The following is a 14,425-nucleotide window of genomic DNA, read 5'->3' as shown; positions in this document are numbered from 1 at the left end:
CTCTGCTAAATATCATACCCGAGTTTCTATTCTGTATCTGATTTGACAGTTGCGATACTACATACATGAAAAAAAAAATCAACCAAAAGCAATGGTCAACCAAATTGTTGCAGATCCAGATTTAATGTTTTTACATAGTTTATATGGACAACAGTTACAATTTAAGAAGTCTGTAGGACTAACCCTGCTTCCTTCTTAGACAAATTAAGAACAGGCAAAATGGCTACATTGATCAGAACTTAATTCATAGTTGTATAAATATCTAAAATGTTATCATTAGTGTCACGTCTTTTGCATGGTGCACAACAAAAATTATATGAAGAAACTATCAGATACAATTGGCCCCCAAAAATATGTTTATTATTTATATACAAACATACAAGACCTAGCTTAGTGCACACTGTGGTCAGACTGATTTCAGATACCTTCTAAAACATCGACGACAGTAAGTACCATCAGAGGGCTCACAAACAACTTAAAGGGATAATTCAACCCTATTCCCACACACACTACAATTAGTTAAACCAGTCTTTAATGTTGCTGGGAGAGTTGCACAGTAGTAGTGTGGCTTGGTATACATTACTTTTCAAGTTACTTGGAGAACTCTTCATCTGTGCTATAATATCTCCAATTCCGTTCCTTTTAAATTCCAGAATTCCATCACAGAACTGCCAACTATCGGTTTGATCAAGTTTTTGGAAACGTACAAAATGGTTCCCAGTGTTGTATGTCATCCTAACAGTTTTGTGCCTGTAATGACAGCATCTTTGCTTTAATAAGTGCTAATGTTTATTCAAATCACTTTGATGTTCTCTACTGAACTAATCAATATTTGGAACACTACTTTTAATATTAATCTTATATCCCAGTTACATGGAAAGGAGTAGGCAAAGGATTTATCTGGCCTAGGCATATTTCTTTCTCTGAACAGTCAATGCACGTATCTGAAAAGATGCAGTACAGTACTTTAATATAGCACCCCAAATGCATTTTGTTTTCTCTCAACTTACATGCACAGAAATTGCTGGTGGAAACAGCTGAAGGTCACATTTTAGAATTTTTCTGTGATTGGACTTAATCTCCAGTGTAATGAATAAGATGCCTGGTTCACCATTAATGAGATGACACTTACTCAATTGACATATGTTGCACTTGTTCACTTCGACTCTGAAATTGTAAAATAAGCAAAAAAGCTGCTAGTTATTATACTACAGATATTTTAACTAACGAATTTATGCTTTTGTTGTTAATGCTGAACACTAGTGACACCTGTATTTACTCATTCCAAGGGGTTTTATTATAAGATGCAGTTTTGTGCAGAAGGGAATTTTCTTCACCAATTACGGCAGAGAATTCCTGCATAATTTGATGCTGTGTCTGCCTCTCCATAAAACGTTCTCCTGGTCTGTAATCTTGACACAACCAACTACTGCACCAAACATCCACATGGAGAGGGAACGTTGGTAAAGGTGCAGAAAGGTCAGGAAATGGCTTCAGAAATTCATAGATATTAAGGCCAGAAGAGACCAGTCAATCATCTATATCATCTGCATAACACAGGCCATGATATTGCAATGTATTACCCCAATGTGGAGCCCAACAACTTGTGTTTGGCTAAAGCATCTTCCATAAAGGTGACCCGACAGGTTTTGAAGACATCGGGAGCTGAAGAATCCATCACTTCCCTTGGGAGTTTGTCCCAATGGTTGATCACCCTCACTGTAGAAAATCTGTTCTTATTTTCAGTTTGAATTAGTCTTTCTTCCACTTCCAGCCATCGGTTCTTTTTCTGCCTTTGTAGGAGGAATATTTCAAGGGGCGAGAAAGTAGGTTTTCAGGCACTGACCCTGGATACAAATGTTTATTAGCGAAGCTACTTTATGTGGGAGCCATTTCTCCCCCACCCCTCCTCCGCATAGAGGGCTGTATTTATTTCCCAACTCCACATCCAACTGCCATAACTGACAATACAGGGTTACTGTTACCCCAAAAAATGGCCTTTGGGGCACTTCTTTATAAGCTGCCTATTCCCCCCTTAGTCTGTTATTAGTGAGGTAAAAGTTCCTGGGGTTGTTAAGGAAACACTAAAGCTCACGGCTATAACCTTCTGATAATGTAATTGGCATAGGCAGTATTCTTTTCAAAACAAAGTATCTGATTAATATAACTAATATTAATTAATATAAATAATCCCCAATAAAGTGTATCCTAAAACTCCTAATTAAGGCAGAAAAATCCTCGAGGCACAAATCCCATATTGCAAATTAAAGTGCACTTAAACTACAATAGCATATAGTTCAAATCATTCTAAGCAAAGCAATTCATTGCATGTAGCCAGTTTGCAACAAATCACTGACAACAAATCTTAAAATTACTTTAAAGTTTATATATCTATACACTGGCGCTGCATGGGGGTCGCACCGAGGGCCACGTGCTGCCCCTGGCCAAGTGCCCGAGCTCCGGGGCCGGGGACGACCAGAGCACACAGCCGCGTGGCTGCGCTGCCCAGCCCACTCCCAGAGCCTGGGGCCAGCCGGAGCATGCTGTGGCTGCACTGCCCGGCCCCCCGCCTGAGCTCTGGGGGGGGGGACCGACAAGAGCACACAGCTGCGTGGGCGCACAGCCTGGCCGAGCTCAGGGGTCAGACTTGGGATACCTCCCCGGCCCCAGGTATGGTAGGATGGGGCCGGGGCGGGGGAAGGGCAGGATGGGGAAAGCGTGGGGGTCCTGGGCTAGGGATGGGGCTGGGAGGAGTCACGTGGGGAGAGCCTGGTCCCCAGGCTAGGGGTGAGGCGGGGAGGGGTCACATGGGGAGGTCACGCGGCACCCTTAGGGTGGTGCCCCTTTAGCCTCCCTCCCCACTAGCTGCTGCTGTAAGTATACTTAAAACACACACACATACTTAAAGCATACACATACTAACCCTATATACTGCCCTATACACTAAACCATCATTAAAAGAATATTAAGCTCACGCTATAAATCTGTTGCTGTTTTCTTTTCAAAGTCAAATCACTGCTGTCCAATTCCTGGTCAGTCAGCTCAGCCCTGCTCCAGCTTTCTTTTCTCTCTCTGCCGCAGTTCTTCTTTGGCTTCTCTCGCTGGCTTCCCGGCTCTTCCTGCACGCCTCTCTCCTTTTCAGACGTAGCCTCCGGACTTCGAAACTATTGCTGGCAAGTGGCCTTTATGGTTATGCTACATTGTACCTCTTTCTTTATGTATCTTCCTATTCTTAGAAACAGTTCCCTCACTTGCACATGCTCAGTCTTGACCCCTACCCCAGAATTTGGATTGACAGCTCTGACCTTTAAAACAAGGTACGACCAGGACGAGTGGCTTCCGACCAACCAGCTGCTTAACTGACTGGCCTGTCTGTTACCCCCTACTGCACATGCTCCATAGCTGCTGATCACGCACATGCTCCCTGTTGTCCTTTACCCCCTCCCCCCCCCCCCAGCTGTGATTCTGCAGAGACACATCCACACACACTTGGCTCTTTGCCAGCAACCAGGGCAACTTTTTTTTCTTTTTTTCTGAAGAAATCCAAAGTTCTTATTGAGCTGCTCAGGGCCCACAGCAGCCGTCGCAGGGAGCAGTGACTTCTCCTTATTCAGAATGGAGATCAGAGCTACAAAGCAGAGACTGGAGAATTGTCTCTAGTCACACACACACACCTCTCTCCAACCTAAATCCCTGCTCCACCCCTACCCCCTGAGTCCTTCCCTACACACATACACACACCCACACACCACTGTAAGGCAGGAGAATTTCAGCTCTCATTACAAAAGTTTCTAACCCTCATGGTAGCAGAGAAAACCTTGAAAACATGAAGCCAGTGCACCCAAACTGCTCAGAAACCTAAAGCAACTTTCCAACTTTCATTTTTTTTAGAACAGTCTCATGAGTTGTAACCATTTGGGGCTGGCGAACTGTTTAGCTAACATGTACTCCTCAGGCAGGTTAGTCATAGTACAGCTCAGGTTCACCAGCAGGAGAGAGAGGCACAATAACTCCTATTTGCTTTAAAGTTTCACAGTGAGTCAAAATGTCAGATAACCAGACTCAACAGATTTATTGATTGGAAGTGATTTGAGTTTGAAATCCCTGGTCTAGATGGAAACCTTAAGCTGTTCCTTTGTTCAAATGCAGATTTCTCACTCACAACCTTTCCCCTACCCAAACAGCAGCCACTTAACCAGGTGATAGTCCATTAGATTTTGCTGATATTTGGCTGAGGGGTCAGTCTGCCTTTTTGTCTCTGAGGAACTGGTCCGTGGGTTTTCTCCAGAACTGTGACACGTCTAAGTAACATCATACGGTAGAATCATATAACTTTGCATAGAATGTTGCCTCCCATATGTTCACAAGATAATAATGTTCAACACATTAGGAGTTTTCAAATGATACTTCAAAAGGCTTTGTACAAAATTGATCATTATCCTGATAAGGGGTGAACATAGAGGTACAGACTGCCACAGTAATACAGAAAGGTTAGTATGTACCCACTCTGGAGAAATGCTTTGCAGCAGATATCTCTTCACTCTGTTCCGAACTATGAGCTCAGTTTTATTCATATTTGTATTCTTCTGATTTAGGATACAGAAAATTCCAGATTCCGCAGACCTTACACACCTTTTCTTATCTAATTATGCACACAACAGTTTAGCTAGTAGTAGACCATAGCACACAAGTAGCATAAAACCATAGAAATATTTGCACCAACTGTACCTAGCACACAGTTCATATTTGGCAAACCTTAACAGAGCATACATCTTGCGTCTGACAGATTCCACATATACAATGAAAAAAGATTAGAACAACTGAACTACTAGTAAATTTGTATAATAAAGATTAGCATGAGCACAGAGCATAACCAGCTCCAGAAAGAAAGGCAAGATGGCTGCTTCTCCTCAACATCATCTCCCGAGAGTGACTGGAACATAACAGAGTCAGCACTGCAGGGAAGATTGCAAGTCTTCACTTACACATATGACAGTGCAGCCATTTCAGACTCATATTTCTCTTGTATTATTTCATTCCCTCCAGGAACGATGAGACAACAGTGAAAGAAAGTCCCATCTCATCATCGCCCTCCGACAGAGAGGCACGGCCACAGATTACCCCAGCTTGAGGAATGGGGAGACAATGGCCCAGTGCTGCTGCTCAGTTTGATCTGTGGATGTTGCTGGGATTAGGTTCTCTCCCTCTCTATTTAGGAGTCTCTCTCCTGAAACAGTGCTCTCTGGGCTGCCTGTTCCCATGCAGGATCCCACCTCTGTGCCTGCCCCATGACCTCTGGATGTTTTATGCCCATGTCACACTCTGGGCTGGGACAGCAACTCCACAAGTTATTTACAGAAAACACAACAAGCAGCAAACCCGAGTCCCAGCCTGCAAAGTAGAGCAAAGTAGCCCAGAGAGATTTTCCTGCACTCCTTGCCACTTGGTGTCAAGGCTGAGATCCGGGTACGTCAGGGCTTGTCTACACTACCGCGCAGGGTCGATCTAAGATACCGCAACTTCAACTACATGAATAGTGTAGCTGAAGTCAGCGTACTTAGATCTACTTACCGAAATGAAGACACTGCCGTAAGTCTATAGCTGACGCTCTCCTGTTAACTGCGCTTGCGCTCCTCGTTCTGGTGGAGTACCGGTGTCAACCCCCGCTGGATCGATTGCTGCCCGACGATCCAGCGGGCAGTGTAGACAAGCCCTAAGTGTTAGGGCGAATGTACACTAGAAGTGCTACAGCTCCCGCTAGTGTTCAAGACACCAAGCTAGCATACAAGACACTCTAACCCAATGGGAGAGAGCTTGCCTGTCAGCATAACACCTCCACCTCTATGAGAGGTGGTAGCTATGTTGGCAGGGAAGCTCTCCCATCAACATAGCTCAGTTTACACCAGTGCTTAGGACGGTATATTCCACATACCTGCGCGATGTAAATGAGTGTTCTGGTAAGTGATAAGTTCTATGTAGACAAGCCCTAGGTGGCATTAAAGTGCCACTAACTCATCCAGGAACACAAATTTGAATTATTAAAAAAAAAAAGTGCCATTATAACAGGAAGTAACTGACATCTCTCATCCCTGCCCTTGCCTTTTTTCTGGTGTATGACTTCTGATGGCACAATGAATTAGATGATGGGTACGTGATGTAGTCACGCTAATCATGACAGCAGCATCCATAGATGTCAAGTATTTGCATGTACCATCAAGATGATAAAGAAGGCAGTCCATAACCAAACGGCATGCTGTTTGTTGATCTGGAAAATCCAATCTCCAACCTTCCAGTCCTAGCTGGTATTGCTTGCCTGGCAATTAGCTGTGAAGACAGGGCCCTGGCTGCATTATGCATGAAGCCAACTATCAGGACAGTTTGCTTCATAATTTTCTCTCAAAGCAAATTCAAACCAACCTTCCTTTTGATTCACTACTATGAGGGGCACACAGGGGATGTCACAACCTTTCATTACCTCAGGAGACGAAAGCTCCTTTTCAGTCTCTGCCAGACTCTTTACCCATTATTCCTTTTTCCAAATAGAAAAAATAAAATTATTAATTCAATTTGTGGACCCTACGAGGATGGGAGCCGCAGTGAACAAACGGCTTGGGAGAAACCAGGACCTCCAAAGTGCAGTCTTGGCTCTAGTCATCTCTCTCTTAGCTGCAGCCCATAATGCCCACAATGGAACGTTTCAGTACCTCTAGGGTTAATGCTCCCATCTCCAGGACCATGCAAATTATTTTAACAAATCCAGCACCTAAACTCATGTCTCCTTAGTGAAGGGTGGGAACATTTCAGAGTGGGAGCAAGTTCTCCCTCTTTTACAGACTTTGAGAATAGGGTGAAGTGAGAGGTTGAAGAGGTTCCCTCCATCGAACACCAAGGTCAGGAGTCTCTATTCTGAGTGGGTGCTCTGGTGTTTAGTAAGATATGATGAGCGAGCAAAGCACTTCCCACACTGAGCGCAGGAATATGGTCGCTCTCCTGGGTGGGTTCTCTGATGCTGAGTAAGAGATGATGAGCGAGCAAAGTGCTTCCCACACTGAATGCAGGAATATGGTCGCTCTCCTGAATGGATTTTCAGATGTTCGGTGAGAGATGATGAGTGAGCAAAGCACTTCCCACACTGTGTGCAGGGATAGGGTCGCTCTCCTGAATGGATTCTCTGGTGGTTGGTGAGGCCTGACAATTGGGTGAAACTTTTCCCACACTCAGTGCAGCAATAGGGTTTCTCTCCAGTGTGGATTCTCTGGTGGCTCTTGAGATGATGTATATAGACAAAGCCTTTTCCACAGTCAGTGCAGCGATGGAGTTTCCCAGTGTGGACTCTCTGGTGTCTAGAGAGATTTTCTGGATGACGGAATATTTTCCCACACTCAGCACAGCGATGGAGTCTCCCCGTACTATGGATTTCCTGGTGTCTCCTGAGACTTTGAAGGAGACTGAATTTTTTTCCACACTCAGCACAGGAATACGGCTGCTCCCCAGTGTGGATCCTCTGATGTCTAATGAGATGTTCTCGTAGGCAAAATTTTTTACCACACTCGTGGCACAAGAAGGGTCTCTCTTCGCTGTGGATTTTAAGGTGTCTAGTAAGACTTGATATAACTTTGAAGCCTTTCCCACATTGATTACAGCGATGGGGTCTCTTTTCTGAGTGGATTGCCTGATGATTACGAAATGTTGATGAATCCATAAATCGCTTTCCACACTCAGCGCAGGCAAAGGGTCTCTCTCCTGAGTGGACTCTCTTGTGGATGTTAAGAGCTGATATATGGAAGAATCTTTTTCCGCACTCAGCACAGTGATAGGGTCTCTCTCCTGTATGTATTCTCTGGTGGGCAATGAGATGTGATAACTGGTGGAATATCTTCCCACATTCAATACAGGGATGGTCTCGCTTCTTTCTGTGAGCTTTCCCATGTGCTCTGAACTCCTTCTTTCTCCTAAAGCTCTCCCCACACTCGCTACAGTGATACAGTTCCTGTCTCCTATGAACCATCCAGTGGTGGCTTATCAGTTCTCTCTGCACCTTGAATTCTTCTCTGCACACATGGCAGGTATATAGGGTCTTTCTGGGCTCAGCTTTTCCCTCTGCAGGAGGCTTTAGATGTGACCTGGATCTCCTCTGATGACTTCTTGGGGTTGCTGGCTCCTTCCTGGTCAGATTTTTCCTCTGCCTTTGTGGCGTGCACTGCCTCTTGTGGTGTCTTCCCCGTTCAGATTTCTTGGAATGGTTCTTTCCTGATGTCCCTGGGAAAGGCCTGAGTGGCTCCAGGTTGCCACGCTCTTCCTCAGGAGTATGCCCCTCAGCCCTGATTAGGTTCCTCGCCCCTGCTTGGTGGGGAAGAGAGTACAGATGTTATTTCTTGTGCTGCTCACAAAGGGAAAACACTAACATTCCCAGCAGGGGGATGTGCCTGAGAACAGGGCTGACCATGGTCACTTGAGTGCAAGAGGCCAAACTCCCGGGGTCCCAGCACTGGGGAAGGAGGAGAAGGTCAGTGTCCCATAGGCCCTGACAATAGCCCCCCAAGTAAATGTGAAAATCAGCCCCCACAATTCTCTCCCTACTCTGAGGCCCATCTCAGTGGGGAGAACAGCATCACCACACACCAGCACTGACACCCCTCTCCCGAGGGACACACATGGAAAACGCACACTGTGATGGGATCCCAACGTCTCCATGTTCTAGGGAAAATGGGAGAGGGGGAGAGACTGGGGGAATCTGCGTAAGGGGAGAGATGGGGTTTCTAGGGGGATATCAGGTTGAGGAGATGTAGCACTTCTCATGTTTGGGCTTCAATCCCTATTGTAATGCTCGGTGAGGGGAGAGTTTGCAGCTGATGGACGATTCCTGAAATGAGCTCTCCGGCTCCCACTGGTGGACAGGGCAGAGCTGGTTCCCTACCTGCTCCAGGGGAAGAGCTTTGTGTGAGGAAGAAGCCCAAGGAGCTTTCAATTGCTGGCCAGTCCCAGGTCTCTTCTGCATCTGGAAACCCTGCATGAAGACAAAAGGTCTTTGGTTGACAGCACATGGACCAAATGAATATCACTGAGAGAAGCCCTTTTCCCTGCACTGTAAATTACTCATTTATGGTCACTGTTGGACAGTGGGTTCCACAATGCACAAGAGGGGAAGCTATTTGGGGCTCGACAGTTACTTTGTACTGTGGTAGCGCAACTGAGATCACGGTACCATAGCACCAGGTGCTGCACAAAATTACAGAGAGATCGCCCTGATGTTGAAGGGCTTATATACTAAATACAGAAAGGGAGGGAGAAAACCTGAGTCAAAGGAGTAACTTGCTGTTGTAATAATTGGGCCCACAAATTTACCCTAATTGGCCGTACAACTGCAAAAACTGTGAGAAAGTTTATAAAGTGTTACAATATCCTACAACACTAAATGTTGATGGGAAAAGGTGCAAAATATAAACAAAAAGACAGAATTGGTCCAAATCAAAAAGGCCTATAATGCAATTCAAGGACAGTGTTAAAATGATGGCTGTAACAAGAGAAGTGTGGAACTGGACATTAAAGAACCCAAATGACCGAGTTAGAATTTAGGCCTGACAGAAAAACAATGAGGGGCTGGGCTATTTTGCCCACTACTTCCTTTAAGGGTTTCTCAAAAGAAAACACTTTCGGGGGACAATAAAGGAGGAACTGAATGCATCCCTTGCTGACTGAAAAAACAGCAACAGCAGATGTGTGCCAACAACTTCTGTGGTGAGCGATACCATCATGCTGCCACTCTGATCCTCTTTTGGGATCCCAGATCTTCTTCATCCTAATCCTAAGAGATGTCTTAACAAGACTGCACCAGAGAGAGGGAGCCGGAGGATACTGCCACCGTTACCAGTTCTGGCTAACTCCCCCAAATCACCTGGAATGTGAGATTTTTGTCCCCCTGTCCCTCTTAACTCCCATGAATTCCTTTTCATTCCCCACCATATTTCTTCTCTTTCTTATTTTTCTCCCTTTGCCTTCTAGCAAATAAGAGTCTGGCTTAGGTGGCCAAAACTACCATAGTTTGCAACCTTGCTGTAAGCCTGTGATCAAAGAGGCAGCCAAACACATTGTCCAGAACAGACTAACGCTCGACAGGTTTGCCAGGCAGGTCTCCAATTGGCTGATCAGACCGTGTGCTGTGCCTGTGTTTCTCCAGACATGAAGCGGCAAGTAAGAGTAAACCCGAGTCAAAAGTCACATGTTCTATCTTTGCTGTTCTTTTTTCTTCCATCTTGAGTGGGTTTTGTCTCCAAGGAAACGGGATCGGATTTTAATAACAGCTCCAGCCCATTTCAACTAGCTGCTTCTCTTTTCCCCAAAAGGACAGCTATTACCATCTTTAATACCATCTAAAAGACTTTCAAACAGAGGCCTTTTGTCTAAAGAATTAAGGGTAAAGAGAAAGGCAACAAGGGACATTGTCAAAATAAGAGTCCTTAGGTCATACTTGACATTTCAAATGCCTTAACTCTTTTTCCTTCTTTTTCTGTATCTTTAATAAAAGAATAGACAGAAATTTTTGTGGTGTTTTCCATGGTACTACGTAGGCTTCTGTCTCTGTATTCCAAACCCCAAACCTTATTTAACACTCTTTAATGTTGGCCATAACAGTGTCATGTTAACACCTTTGTCTCTCTGGGCCCATGTAGTCTATATGAATTAATACAACATTGTCCAAGCTCAGCCAGCAGCTCAGTGGCAGAATGAGGAATAGAGTCCAGGTCTCCTCACTCCCACAACATGATGTTGCCTCCCAAGCAGTCCTGGGGAGTAATAAGGAAATCCCTTATTAATGTCAATTGAGAGCCCACAAAAGCAATGGAATAATGTTGGGTCCCTACAAAACTGGGCCTGAAGTGGGAAGGGAGATTCCCAAGTGCTGCTTGGTCAATGATTCAGACAGCCAGGGAGGGGTTACAAACACTCTGGTGGACGGGGTTAGAATTCAAAATGATCTTGACAAAGTGGAGAATTGGTCTGAAATCAACAAGATGAAATTCAAGAAACACAAGTAGAAAGTAGTTCGCTTAGGAAGAAAATATCAGATGCACAACTAGAAAATGTGGGATAACTGGCTTGGCAGCAGTACAGCAGAAAATAATGTGATGGTTATAGTGGATCACGAATTAAATGAGATACTGTTCTAAAAAAGCCTAAACATTAGACTAAAAAACTAACATTCCCGGATGTATTGTCACTTTGGCCAAAATTTATCAGGATTCCAGCTGCCTTCAAGCTACTCATTCGTTCCCTGTACAACACTTTAACTCCTTCCTCACCTGGGCTGGTACCACTCAGGATGTCCTCATCTTCATCTTCTGTGGGACTCTGGGCCCACAGCTCTTCCCCTCGCTCTATGCTGGAGATCACCACTGGCTTGGAGATTTGGATTCCTGTTTAGAGAAAAGCATCACCGCTAAGAACTTATAAGAACACTGTGCAGCTCCATATGCAATGTTTGTGCCAATTAGGCTATGAGCTAATTATGAAGGCTAATAGGCAATTGTTTTCCATGGAAACATGAACTGCAGCTTATGGTCAAAACTCCTGGTGCCCGGCAGTGGCGGGATATTGAGTTGAAAACAACCTGGCAGCTGTGGAAAGGGCAAATGGAGAGGACTGCGGTGTCTGACGGGATTGGGGGGAAACATGTGGCAAAAGCTGGATATTTCTCCTTGTCCTAGGAAAGTTACTGTACTATGGCCCAGCACCACTCTCCCTCCTGTGGATATGTTTACATAGGAATTAAACACCTGTACCTGGCCCGGATCAGATGACTTGGGCTTGAGGGGCCTGTGCTGTGGGATTGCAAAATTGCTGAGTGGATATTTCGAGGGAGGGTCCCAGATGGGGCCATCCCTACCTATATGCAAAGTACGCAGCTGCATAGGGCACCAGGAAATTTGGGGCACCAAATTTCCTGGTGTCCTACGCAGCTACATGCTGCTCCAGCCCCTGCTCTGCCTCTTCCCCCGCTCATGCTCTACCCCAGGCCCGCCTCTTCCCCCCTGCTCCACCCCAGCCCCACTCCGCTCCGTCCCAAAGCCCCCATCCCTGCTCCACCCCCACCATGCCCAAGCCCCGCCCCCACTCCCCTGAGGACTGCAGCAGGGTCGGGCTCCAACCCGAGCATGAACATATACACTGCAATTTTTAGCCCCCCAGTCTGAGTCCCATGTCCTGAGTCAACTGACCCAGGCAAACCACGGCCGTGCCATGGGTCTTTTATACCAGCATAGATGAACTCAGTCTGTCTTTCTCCTTAACTGTGGTGTTGGCTGGCCTTTCATCCTGTAGGCCTGCAGAACACATGGCCCTTTTCTGCTCATGTGCTCAGTCTGGGGAAGTACAAGAGACAGAATTCTCTTGCCTTAAACTGTGGAGCAGTAGTGACTATGGGTGGAAGGATCTCCTCTTGAAGATATGCAGTGTAGTTGTAGACGTATCAGTCCCAGGATATTAGAGAGACCAGGTGAGTGAGGTAATATCTTTTACTGGACCAACTTCTGTTGGTGAGAGAGAGAAGCTTTCCTTTCCCAGACCTAAAGAAGAGCTCTGTGTGGCTCAAAAGCTTGTCTCTCTCACCAACAGAAGTTGGACCAATAAAAGATATTGCCTAACCAACCTTGTCTCCCCCTGAAAGGGCTGCTCTGCTCAATTAAACATGCCTGTATCCATCCACACCCACACACCCCTCCTTCCAACCCCATAGACATCTCTCCACCCAACCACTCATACCAATGCTCCATCTCAGTTACTGTGTCTCTGTGCAGCACTCAATGCACTGTGGCCCTGATCTCAGGGAAACAGCTCCTCACCTAATGAGACCAGAGTCTGGTAATTTTCCCACATGACGTGTCTGTAAAGTTGCCTTTGCTCCTCGCCCAGCAGCGCCCACTCCGCTGGGGAGAAATACATGGCCACATCCTCAAACGTCACCGACATCTGAAAGGACAAACAACCCAACTCAGCATGGCAAAGTTAAAAACACTGGTGGAGGAATAGCTGTTGCCGGTAAGGCAGATGTACAGTGGTTCATGGACTGGGAGGGCCCTGGGGGGTTTGAAAGTTTGTACCATTACTATGGGTGCAGGTTTGTCGCAGTGTAAAAGAAGTAATGGACAGTGTTTTCTGTGTCTGTGACTCACCCCACAGTGGTGGCTCTGGGAGCTGAGCCTGGCCCCCTGCTGTGGGTGTTGTATCCTGTCTCAAAGAGTTGTACCACTGCTGAAGTCCAAACCTCAGTGAGTGTCGCAGCAACCCGGAGCACCAGATCACAGCCTGACTTACATTTAGCCTGTACACCTGACCCTCTGTCACCATGCTGGAGGGCTGGGCATATCAAACCTGAGTCGCACTGCAGCCCCTCCAGCCATAATGCAATGCCCAGAGCAGGGCACTGGGCTCAGCCAGCCCCATAGGACCCTGCTGGAACCACTACTGCGGGGTGTGTGTGGGGCACTGGAGTGGCATTGTGGGGTGAGTACAGGGTTGGTTTGCTCCCCAGTCGCTCCCTCCCTGGGCTTGCCCTCTTTCTTGGGCGGAAATTAGGGTTACACTGTTTTGTTCCCAGGATATGACAGAGACAAGGTGGGGGAGGTAATATCTCTTATTGGACCAAATGTATTTGTTCTTGAGCTACACAGAACAGGGTTGTAAAGTCCAAGTTCCAGCAGGAGCCCAAATGTCTGCACCGCAATTAAAAGAGCTGAGCACCATGAGCCGGTGTCAGCCTGCACAGTCCGGCTGCAGCTTTTGAGGGTTTTTTTTTTTCCCTTCGAAAACAAAAGAATGATTCATTTAAAGGAACCAAGTGATTATAATGTAGTGAGTGAAGCAAGAAAGGATACATAGAACATAGTAAAATGAACAGAGTTACATTAAAGAATTAAAGCGCCACAGCAAAATAAAAGACAAAGATTACATTGAATATTTTTAACACACAAGAAATACAGTGGTTTCAATTTAACAAGCACGTAGGGGTCCCGCCTACACAAAGGCTTTTACACTTAGTGTTACAATTCATGTCGTACTTAATACTGACATCTAGGCCTGGTCTACACTACGAGTTTAGGTCGACTTTAGCAGCGTTAAATCGAATTAAGCCTGGACACGTTCACACGATGAAGCCCTTTCTTTCGACTTAAAGGGCCCTTTAAACCGGTTTCTTTACTCCACCTCCAACGAGGGGATTAGCGCTAAAATCGGCCTTAGCGGGTCGGAATTGGGGTAGTGTGGACGGAATTCGACGTTATTGGCCTCCAGGAGCTATCCCACAGTGCTTCATTATGACCGCTCTGGACAGCACTCTCAACTCAGATGCACTGACCAGGTAGACAGGAAAAGCCCCGCGAACATTTGAATTTCATTTCCTGTTTGCTCAGCGTGGAGAGCACAGGTGACC

General features: G+C 46.0%; 1 protein-coding gene across 3 annotated transcripts; it reads right to left on the bottom strand.

Annotated features, from left to right (window-relative positions):
• Positions 1-114: 114 nt before the first annotated feature.
• LOC112104996 (gastrula zinc finger protein XlCGF26.1-like) lies at positions 115-13,295 on the bottom strand. 3 transcript variants are annotated; one of them, XM_026661056.1, is made up of 6 exons: positions 12,840-13,295; positions 11,301-11,414; positions 8,918-9,007; positions 5,572-8,343; positions 1,011-1,167; positions 115-750 (listed from the first exon to the last, which is right to left on the bottom strand). In XM_026661056.1, the coding sequence occupies exons 1-4, from the start codon at positions 12,964-12,966 to the stop codon at positions 6,902-6,904; spliced, it is 1,773 nt and encodes a 590-aa protein (XP_026516841.1). In that variant the 5' UTR covers positions 12,967-13,295; the 3' UTR covers positions 115-750; positions 1,011-1,167; positions 5,572-6,901. The 3 variants fall into 3 exon arrangements, with proteins under 3 accessions (XP_026516841.1, XP_026516840.1, XP_026516842.1); XM_026661055.1 differs by having other exon boundaries at positions 115-1,167; XM_026661057.1 differs by having other exon boundaries at positions 115-1,167; positions 5,572-8,340.
• Between the last annotated feature and the right edge of the window lie 1,130 nt (positions 13,296-14,425).

Source organism: Terrapene carolina, unplaced genomic scaffold (assembly GCF_002925995.2).
Source record: "Terrapene carolina triunguis isolate 2854851 unplaced genomic scaffold, T_m_triunguis-2.0 Scaffold926, whole genome shotgun sequence".
Classification (NCBI taxonomy): Eukaryota; Metazoa; Chordata; order Testudines; family Emydidae; genus Terrapene; species Terrapene triunguis.
The sequence above is the reverse complement of the archived record's forward strand: the minus strand, read 5'-3'. Positions and strand labels throughout refer to the sequence as shown.